Genomic DNA, 11111 nt, shown 5'->3' with positions numbered 1-11111 from the left:
TCCGTAACTCGAAGGCTGCCTAATAATAATGAACAACGTGTATGCATTAAATGTCACCGTAATGGCAAGATTTCTATGAACGCAACTTTTCCGTAACTCGAAGGCTGTCTAATAATAATGAACAGCGTGTATGCATTAAATGCCGCCGTAGGGGCAAGATTTCTATGAAAGCAACTCTTTCGTACGTCGGGGGCGGGACGCTCTGAAGAATTAACAGCGCCCGTGTAAGACAATTTATTAACGCAACTGTTCCGTAAAGCAGGTGGGGCTTGTAATAACTATAAACAGTGCGTGTGCATTATAGATGATGATTTCGCCGCCTGCACCCCTTTAAATGACTCTGCCGGAATTCACACGCACATCGCCACTTCGAGCTGTCGACATCGCAACGTCGCCAGTAGTCGTAGCAGTGACTAGTCTCGGTATTTGCTACTTTAGCGACATCAGTTCTCGATGGTTTTTCAAGAACGTTTTCGAAAGAAGGAAATTTGCGAACAAGAAAGGGAAAGGAGGGGGGTATAAGTTGGGTTTTTTTCAGCATGCTAGAAATAGCAACCAAGTAGGCCTCAAAAAACAAAGAGCACCAGAGGCGTGGTTAAGAAGCTCACTTTACAATTTAATCATGTAGTTTCAGTCCCACAGTGCGGCACACATCTTTGTTGGCCCCCAGGCTTTGTGAGTGGGTTTAGTAGACAGAAATTGTGTAGCAGCGTGGTAAGTAGTTTGCTTACCAACCACATGGTTCCAAGTTCATTCCCACTGCATGGCACCTTGGGCAAATGTCTTCTACAATAGCCTCGGGCCGACTAAAGCCTTGTGAGTGGGTGGATATGGTAGACGGAAACTGAATGAAACAATGACTGAAACAAGAGTAAAGAGTAATCAAATAAAACTATCCATTATTAATTTCAGTGTATGGAAAAATAATCACAATTGACACGTTATGTGTACTTCATAGGTTTACATATTTTATGTCATATTCGGCATATTTTGCTTTAAGAGGCAACAACGCAACGGAAAGTGCAAGGAATATTAATGCAGTATATGGAGATCGGATAATAAGCGTAAGCCACTGTCAACGGTGGCTCCAGAAATTCTGAGCCGGAAACTACAGCCTAGAAGATGAGCCCCGTCCAGGAAGATCTGTAGAGCTCGATGAGGACGTCCTGCAAACCTTAGTGGAATAAAATCCCATCATAACTGTTGTGGAACTAACAGAGAAGCTTGGATTTGGTCATTCAACCATTTATCGGCACCTGCGTGCAATTGGAAAAGTCAGCAAATTGGGTCAAATGATTCTTCACAAACTTTCCGAGTCAGAGTGAATGTGTGCTCTTCTTTGCTGTCACATTTCACGAATGAACCCTTTTTGGACAGAATAGTGACTGGTGATGTGAAATGGGTTCTCTATAAAAAATATCAAGCGCCGAAGACAGTGGGTAGGGAAAGGAGAAACATCAGCACCCCAGGCTTAAAGAAGGTCTTCACCCACGAGATGTTGCTATCTGTTTGGTGAGATATGAAAGGTTTAGTCCACTTTGAAATTTTAAACCCGAACTAAACGATAGCAAAGAAGATCTACTGTGAGCTGTTTCAGCAGCTTAAATCAGCGCTAGAAGGAAAACGACCATCTTTAGTTGCAAAGACGAAAGGTGTTCTTCCATCAGGATAAAAGCTCGGCCGCTTACAGTGAGGATAACATTCCTAAGGCTGGAGCAGTTTGAATGGGAAACGATACCCCACTCACCATATTCGCTGGACGCCACATCTGATTGTCATTTATATCGCATTCTACAAAATAATTTGGATGGAAAAATATGAATTCTGTAGACGAGGTCAGAACAGTACTGGAGGAGAATTTTTCGTCGCGGACAAGTGAATTAAGGGTATGCGTGTCTGTCGAGTGCTCAACCACTTGCATGTTAATTTCACGAGCAGGCTGTTCCGTTGATCGGATCGACTGGAACCCTCGTCGTAGTAGCCAACGGAATGCCAGTTATATCTGTGCGTGTGTGTATGTGTGTGTGTGTATGTATGTATATATTGTATGTATGTACAGGGTGTCCCAAAAGTCACTGATGGGTTTCAATTTTTAATAACTTCCTTAACTTTACAAATAAATGCATGAAATTTTGAAACAATATAAAGGACATAATGGAAATTAATCTGCACAAGTCAAATTTTGCAACACCACTACATCACATATGAAAAATGACATTGCTTAAATGGCAGCCATTTTCGACTTCGCACACCCTTGCTCTTTCCAAAGCTTGCACCATAACACCACTTTACTGATTTCTCTATTGATGTTCTCTTTCAGTTGCACCAGGATCTCCGGTTTGCTGACGTAAACTCTCTCTTTCAGGTATACCCACAAGAAAAAATCCGTGCTAGTCAAGTCTGGGGAACGTGAAGGCCAGTTGACATTGCCGTAGTGGGAGATTATTCTCTCTCCAAAGCGCTGCCGTAGCAATTGCATTGTTTCCCTTGCAGTATGTGCAGTTGCCCCATCTTGCTGGAACTATGCGTGAGGTCTACTTTGAATGGCCGTCGTTAATCTTACACTGTTTGGTGACCACAGTTGGGGACAGTAATCCAGACGGCTGTGAACGAAAGTCCTCCAGAGGACCATCATGGTTTCCTTTTCTGTTGTTTTAGTAAGTTCGAAGGATCCACTCGGCCAGACATCTGCATTTTACAACCAGCTTAGTAGTGTGCACCTGTATATACATGCAGAAAGTATTTGTATATACGTATATGTGTGTCTATATATATATAAAGAGATGCAGCACGGATTTTTGTCAGTGAACAGGTCGCGGTCTTAAAGCGACGAAAATATTTTGGCAAATTAAACTTAAATGTTGAAGTGAATCGAACGGCTTTTGTGTGTTTCTTAAATGGCTTATAAACACCTTCCACGCTGCAATTGTTTTCGTTTCAGCACACGATCTCAGATCAAATCACTCGCTATGCAGGTACATCTCCGTAATATATATATATATATGGAGAGGGGGGGTTCCTTGTGTTGTATGTCTTGTGCTCTGTTTTTTAAGTTGTTAAAAAAAGGCCGTTTCCTTGTTTTGTTTTTGTTTTCGTTTCTCGTTGTGTTCTACGCTTTTTGTGGTGTCCTGTACCCATATATGCATGTATATATACATATAGATGTAGGTATGTACATATATGTATGTAGGTATGCATGTTTTATTTATTAAGTTGTATATATATATATATATGTATGTATGTATATGTATATATGTGTGTGTGTGTACGTAAGTATATATACGTTTGTCTACGCGTGTACATGAATGTTTGCGTAGATATATATCTTTGTATACATGTATGTGCGTATGCATATATATATATTTTAGTATGTGACCTCGTCTGTATCACTAGCGATTTTTTTCCTCTGTCTTCCCTTCTCGGGATCTTTCCTTCTCCTATGTTTCCGACGAAGAGCTCCGCTCGAAACGTCAAACCCTCCTTCTTCCCTTCTTTCCTGAGCGTCCAATAATACTTTATTCGTTCCACGTCCTTGCGTTGTTGTTTTTTTTTGTTTTTGTTTTCTTGTTTGGATTAACTTTATATATATATATATATATATATATATACACACACACACACAGACACACGCACACGTGTGTATGTATGTATGTATGTACTTATGTATGTATGTATGTATGTATGTACGTACGTACGTATGTATGTATGTATGTAAACAAAATGAACGAAGAGGAGTAATCCTGAGTGGACAGTGGCATGTATCATTTGAGCAACATAGACAAATATCAGTATATTGACGACCATACAGCATAAATTCTTGTGGGTTTTTTTAAATTATCTCCCCCTCCACGGGATAAGTCATAATTACGAAAATGCAATTGTGATTCAGCTGGACTTGAAAAGGGGAGATAATCTCAATTTTCAAGAAATATACGTACCACTACGTGTGCGCATACACACACACACACACACACACACACACACAGTGAAAGCGCGTGGCTTAGTGGTTAAGATATTCGGCTCAGGATCGTAAGGTCATGAGTTCAATTCCCGGCGACGCATTGTATTCTTGAGCAAGGTACCTTATTTCGTGTTTGCTCCAGTTCCCTCAGCTGGCAAAAATAAGTTGTTCCTGTATTTCAAAGGGTCGGACTTCAATAAAGGCAACAACGCAACGGAAAATGCGAGGAATATCAAATGCGGTATATGGAGATTGGACATTAAGTGCAAGCCACCAGAAATTCCGAGCCGGAAACTACATCCTAGAAGACGAGTCTCGTCCTGGAAGATCTGTAGAGCTCGACAAGGACATCCTGTTAATCCTGGTGGAACAAAATCCCATTGTAACTGTTGGGGAACTAGCAGAGAAGCTTGGATTTGGCCATTCAACCATTCATCGACACCTGTGCTAGAAGAAAAAAAAAAGGGCATTTTTTGGTTTCAAGATGAAAGGTGTTCTTCAATCAGGATAATGCTCAGCCACATACAGCGAGGATGATATTCCAAAGGCTTGGAGCAGTTTCTAATTTGATTAGCTTTGTAATCTTTATATATAAAAGAAAGGTTGTGTGTCTGTCTACTCCGATTTAGATTCCTAACTACTCCCACATTTTGCGATGCAGTTTAACCAAATTCGGGTATCTTATAGTCGTGATTCATATCGAGCCCTTCTGGGTATTAGCGCGCGTCTACGATGAGTCTATGATTTAAAAAATAATTTACCATCATTTTTTTTCCATTTTAATGCATTTTTTTCGCTATTATATAAGGGAAGTAACTCTCTAAAAATGTCTACGATGAGTCAACGCTTTTTAAAAAAATTTACCATCATTTTTTTTTCCATTTTTAATGCATTTTTTTGCTATTTTTTGGCTATAACTCTCTAAAAATGCTTATATAGTTATTTCCCTTACAAATCCGAGCAACGCCGGGCGATACTGCTAGTTAAATATAAAAAAATTGTTTTTGAAATGTGCAATTAAATGAATTTTAATCTTGGTGCGTGACTTTTAGCCCACCTTGAACATGTGTGTGTGTGTGTGTGTGTGCGCGCACAATTATGTTTATCTGTCACACATATGCAAATGAACAAATGCAAATTTCATAATTTATGTTAATTTATTTAACCGTTTAAAAAGTTAGTAAACAAATATCTGGGTTATAACAATATTTAGGGAAAAATTGTGAAGTCCGTTGCAAATATTTTACACTTTATAGATAGACGGTGTTTTACAAACCAAGCATTTCATACACACACACACACACAATTTATGTGTGTGTGTGTGTGTGTGTTAGATACACACATATTTATATATGTACACAAATACACACATATATATAAACACATATATACAAGTGTGCATATATGCGTGTGTGTGTCTGTGTATCAGCATGTATGCGCTATATATACACATATAGTTATACATGTACATATAAATACACACATTTTATATATATATATATATATATATATATCCCAAATCCGTTCACAAGGCTTTGGTCAGCCCAAGGATATAGTAGAAGACTCTTGCCCAAGGTGCAACGCAGTGGGTCTGAACCCAGAACCATGTTGTTAGGAAGCAAGCTTCCTACCACACAGCCACGCCAGCACCTACATATATTTTATCATTGAGTTTATTTTATTTTATTTTTGGATTATTTTGCCATTTTTTTTTTTTTTAAAGATTTCAAGCAAATATTTTCTTCTCTCTTTTGGATGGAAGGTCAGAGGTAAATGAATGCTATTATTCCCACATATCACAACAATCAGATAATCTTGTGTCACATTTCTTTTAAACTTCTCTAACAGACACTTCCATCTCATTCTCTTTTTTTTAATTCTTTTTTTTTCAGTTTATATCATAACCATTAACAACTATTATTCATGCTTTCAGAATCAACTTCAAAAATTTCCTTCAATACATCAAAAGAAATTAAATATATCTTGAAAAACATGCATACAACAAATGTAAAAGTTAACAAATTTTGTACAAGAATGCCCTAAATTTTGTTCACAGAGCCAGCATTGTTATTTTCTCGAACATGCCCATGTCCATTTTCACAGGTAATCTGTCGAGATCTTTACATAAATGGTTGTGTACCTTTCCAGTTGTACTAAATACAAATGACAGACATATATCTTAACATGAATACCATTAATTTCACAGATGAGTTACTTGGAAGAATTCTTTCACCATTCAGTTTGTTTCTATGCAATGTTACATTCATTTGGTACAGCAATGTCAAATTCTAAATTACGCATTTTGGTTTCATGGAAAATTATGTCAGCCATATAATATATACTATCTGGTCATCTCTTGGTAAACTTATAGTTTATGGTAGATTTATATAATAAACTATCATTAAGACCACAAGCTGGTGGAATCATTAGACCAGTGCTTTTCAAACTTTTGGCTGGAGCGGAACCCCAAGGAAACATTCTACTGGGTCGAGGAACCCCTGTGCAATAATTTAATAGTCTTATGCACACATATTTGCACAGAAGAATTAAAAATTACTGCCGATTTTAACAGTTTTGTAACTTCTTGCGGAACCCCTGGACTGTACTGGCGGGACCCTAAGGTTCCGCGGAACCCTGGTTGAAAACCACTGCATTAGACTATCAGAAAAAGTGCCAAACAGTATCTTCCAAATCTTTACATTGTGGGTTCAAATCCCATCAACATCAACTTTCATCCCACTGGGGTTGTTTAAATCAAGTATCACTCAAGTGCTAAAGTCAATTTATCATCTAACGGCCCTTGCCCTCAAAATTAATTGCTTAAACCTTTAACATTTAAAACAATCTGATCAAAATAGTCTGCCTGTTTTATGGTCAAACTACTGGCAAGATCCAGTCTCTCGTACCTAACCAACAATGTCATCCTAAAAAAAATAAACAATCGCATCATTGAAAGTATTTAGACCGTATCTGGACAAAATATTCTGCATCATTTATGTTCAAACTGAAACTGGCCAGATCCAACCTCTCATACCTGGCCAACAATATCATCCTCAAAAAATAAAATAATCACGTCATTGATATCTCAAAGTCATAAGATAATGCATGATTAATTCAAAACAATGTGAATAAATAACACATTTGATAGTAACCCAAATGCTGAAGGGCTGAACTTAATTAGGAGAATTAATTAGGAGAGTCATTATCATGATTATTATTACCCTCATTCAATTTTTCTATGTAAATCCCTAATCATTATCTTTGTAACTGTTCTTCCTCTCATCTGCGACATTGACAGTAAACAATCATTATTATTATTATTATTATTATTATTATTATAGTAGTTAAAGGAGAAGAAGAAAAAACAGCAGGAGATAAAATTGAAAATTAAGAGAGACAGATAGTGAATTCGGAGACAACATTAAGAGGAAGGAAGAGAAAAGAAAAAAAAAGGTAGATGAGGCAGCAAAGAGTTGAAAAACAGAAGAGGATTAGAAATATTTGAAACAACGTTTCTTGAACTGAGTCAACAATTACAAGTGGAAATTTTACTAAAGAATAGTCGTGGGCAAAAATGCGGCCCTTGGGCCATGAGACTTTCTGAATGGTGTGCCTAATGAAAAATTATCTTGAATTATTTTTGTAGTGTGACCTGTTTGATGGTGAGCCCACTTCTCGAAAAAGATTTTCCATGTCTGCTATAGGACACACATATATATATGTATATATATATATGTGGGTATATGTGTATGTATAAATATGTGTATATAGATATATACACACATACATATATACACATTTGTATAAGCATGTAATATACCAAGTATATTTTTATGTATGTGTGTATGTGTGAGAGAGAGCTAGACATGTGGATATGTATGGGGGTAGGTGTAAATATGTATGTGTGTATGCAATGCAGATATGGTTAGGCAGAACTGGATGTCATCGATGGTGGAGGCGGATGGTGGTAGGCGATGGCAGCGGTGACAACGGCAACGGTAGAGGTGTTGGCGGCGGTCATAGCATCAGCATCAGAGGCAGCAATAGTGGTGGTGGTGGTGGTGGGAAACTGCAGTGGGGGTAGGGGTGATAGCGGTGGGGGTGAGATAAATAGGAAAGTGAAAGTAGAGACGAGTGGGGGGAGAAAGAGGCGTTTGTCTGGGGGGTTTTTTTGTTGGGTTTTTTTTTTTCCTGTCTTGATGAACACTAAACAATAACAAATGACAGCGATTGCACCAGCATGGCCACAGTCTACTGAACTGAAAGTCGATATGTAAAAGGCTTCAAACAAAAAGAAGTCGCACACACACACACACACACACAAACACAGACACGCACACATAAAACAAGGTGGAGTTTCATGTGTTTATTTTACGGCATCACCATCATCTCATCGTCACTGACATCGTTTTCCACCTCCACCATCATCGTCGTCATCGTCATCATCACCATCATCATCATCATCGTCATCATGAGGAAACTTGTTAGTTTCCGGCTTGTTTTGCAGCGGAATTCTTCAGTCTGGCAAGGACCCAAACTGGCTGTAAAAGAGAAGAAACAGAAAGACATTAAGGAAAGAAAACAGAATTAGGGGAAGAAGGGAGCAACCCAAAAAAGCGTGTGTGCATGTGTGTGTGTGTGTGTGTGTGTGTGTGTGTGTGTGTGTGTGTGTGATAATGAAAATGTACAATGGATACAGGTATGGTTGTTTCTCAACCCCATGGTTTCATGTTGTGTTCCACAGTGCTGCACCTTGGGCAAATGTCCTCTACTTACTATAGCCCAAGGCCAACCAGGTCTTCTGAGTGGATTTGGTAGACGGAAACTGGAAGAAGCCCGTCATGTGGATGTGTGTGCACATGTATTTTCAATTCTTTTATTTGTTTCGGTCAGTAGACCAGTGGCCATGCTGGAGCACCACCTTGAAGAATTTTTAGTCAAATGAATCAACCCAGGTACTTATTTTTTTTAAAACCTGGTGTTTATTTTATTTGTCACTCTTGCTGAGCCGTTAAGTTGTAGGGACATAAACAAACTAACACCAGTTGTCGAACAGTGGTGGGGGTACATATATATATATACAATGGGCTTCTTTAAGGTTCTGTCAACCAAATCCACTTACAAAACTTTGGTTGGCCTGAGATTATAGAAGACACATGCCCAAGCTGCCATAGGCTCTAACACTAACTATAGGCCCAAAGTCGGAGGTAAATAGAAGTATAGGCTCTAAAACTAACTATATGTTCTAAGTTAGAGGTAAATAGTTATAGGTTCTAGAACCAATTATAGGCTTTATTTCAGAGGTAAATAAAGTTATAGGCTCAAAAACTAACTATAGGCCCTTAGTTGGAGGCTGAAAAACTAACTATAGGCCCAAAGTTGGAGGTAAATAGAGTTATAGGTTCTAAAAGTAATTATAGGCCCTGGGCTTGAAGTAAACAGTTATAGGCTCTAAAACTAAGTATAGATTCAAAATTGGAGGCTCTAATAGTGCAGTCCAGTGGTTCCCAACCAGGGTCCATATGGCCCTTGAAGGTCCACATAAGATTTTGCTGTTAAAGTCAGAGTACAGCAACTTGTTTTATTTCTACAATGCACAAAATATTTTAACAATTTTTATATACAATTCAAAATAGTATTTAATTATAAAAATATAGGTGGCAGGGCAGTAAAGTAAGACAGGAATCAAAAGGGTTCATAGGCAAAATATGGTTTATGGACCCACTGGTCTAGGCAGAACTGTCATCATCATCATCATCATCATCATCGTTTAACGTCCGTTCTCCATTCTAGCATGGGTTGGACGGTTCAACCGGGGATCTGGGAAGCCAGAAGGCTGCACCAGGCTCCGGTCTTATCTGGCAAAGTTTCTACAGCTGGATGCCCTTCCTAACGCCAACCACTCCGTGAGTGTAGTGGGTGCTTTTTATGTGCCACCTGCACTGGTGCCAGGCGAAGATGGCATCGGCCGATGAAAAGACAGGGAAAAAAAACCAGAAAATAGCAGAGAAAACCCCTATACTTACACTGACGAACCAAAAGGAGTTGAGTTTGAACATGGCTCGAGACAAAGATCTCATTTCTTTGAGTGGAGAAATAACGTGAAGATGAAGATGGTTAACACTATGAAACGGGGGCCAATGGAAACCCATCCTGAAAGAGAAGAAAATTGAGTGGAAGGGGTTACAACGACGCAGATTAGTTACCCTTGGATACAGAAATGACACGGCGATTTCTTTTTTTTTTTTTTTTTGCTTTTGTGTTTAAGATGGAAATATCATAGCATCAAGTGATGATGATTGTGATGATTATGTGTGTGTATGCGTATGTGTGTATATATATATATATGTGGTGGAGGTGCAATGGCGCAGTGGTTAGGGCAGCGGACTCGCGGTCGTAGGATCGCAGTTTCGATTCCCAGACCGGGCGTTGTGAGTGTTTATAGAGCGAAAACACCTAAAAGCTCCACGAGGCTCCGGCAGGGGGTGGTGATCCCTGCTGTACTCTTTCACCACTCTTTCTCCCACTCTTTCTTCTGTTGGCCTGCTCGCTTAGCCAGCAGGGTGGCGTCATTCGAAGGCTAAAACAATGCAAACGCATTGTGACCAGCGATGTGTAACTACATCTGATGGACTGGTCGGTCACGTGATCACGTGATATATACACACACACACACATACACATACATACATACATACATACATACATACATACATACATACATTGGGTCATCCCAAAAATAATATGGTCTTTTTATACTTCTGTTTTTCAAAATTAAGACAAAACAAAGTTCTTTTTTTAATCTAAAATATACTCTCTGGTAGACTTGCAAGGCTCCTCTTCCAAAATTTACATGTCCATGACGAAAAATATTCCTCCAGTACTGTTCTGACCTTGTCTATCGAATTCCTATTTTTTCCGTCCAAATGATTTTGAAGACAGCAGCATAAATCTTAATCAGATGGGCAATGTCCAGAGATTATGGTAGGTGGGGTATCATTTGGAATGTAATTCTCAATGTATGTGGCTGGAAGAACACCTTTTGTCTTCAAACCAAAGATGCCTCATTTTTCTTCCAGCTCAGACTTAAGCCACTCAAACTGCTTGCAGTAGATCTCCTTTATCATTTGGTTTGGGTTTAAAAGTTCAA

At 38.8% G+C, this 11111-nt stretch overlaps 1 protein-coding gene across 2 annotated transcripts in view; it reads right to left on the bottom strand.

Moving 5' to 3' along the window:
• Positions 1 to 5652: 5652 nt before the first annotated feature.
• Positions 5653 to 11111, bottom strand: part of LOC115223570 (histidine triad nucleotide-binding protein 3-like) — a 56598-nt gene continuing 51139 nt past the window's right edge. The window contains exons 4-6 of one of the 2 annotated variants that reach the window (XM_036512542.1): positions 9988 to 10114; positions 8430 to 8502; positions 5653 to 8390 (exon numbers count right to left, since the gene is read on the bottom strand). In XM_036512542.1, coding sequence (XP_036368435.1) covers positions 8446 to 8502; positions 9988 to 10114 — 184 coding nt within the window. In that variant the 3' untranslated portion in view covers positions 5653 to 8390; positions 8430 to 8445. Of the gene's footprint in view, positions 8503 to 9987; positions 10115 to 11111 lie in introns of both variants that reach the window. The other variant, XM_029794207.2, reaches the window with a different exon arrangement.

This window comes from Octopus sinensis, linkage group LG23 (genome assembly GCF_006345805.1).
Source record: "Octopus sinensis linkage group LG23, ASM634580v1, whole genome shotgun sequence".
NCBI classification, from domain to species: domain Eukaryota; kingdom Metazoa; phylum Mollusca; class Cephalopoda; order Octopoda; family Octopodidae; genus Octopus; species Octopus sinensis.
Note: the sequence above shows the minus strand (reverse complement) of the source record. Positions and strands in the feature narration are given on the sequence as shown.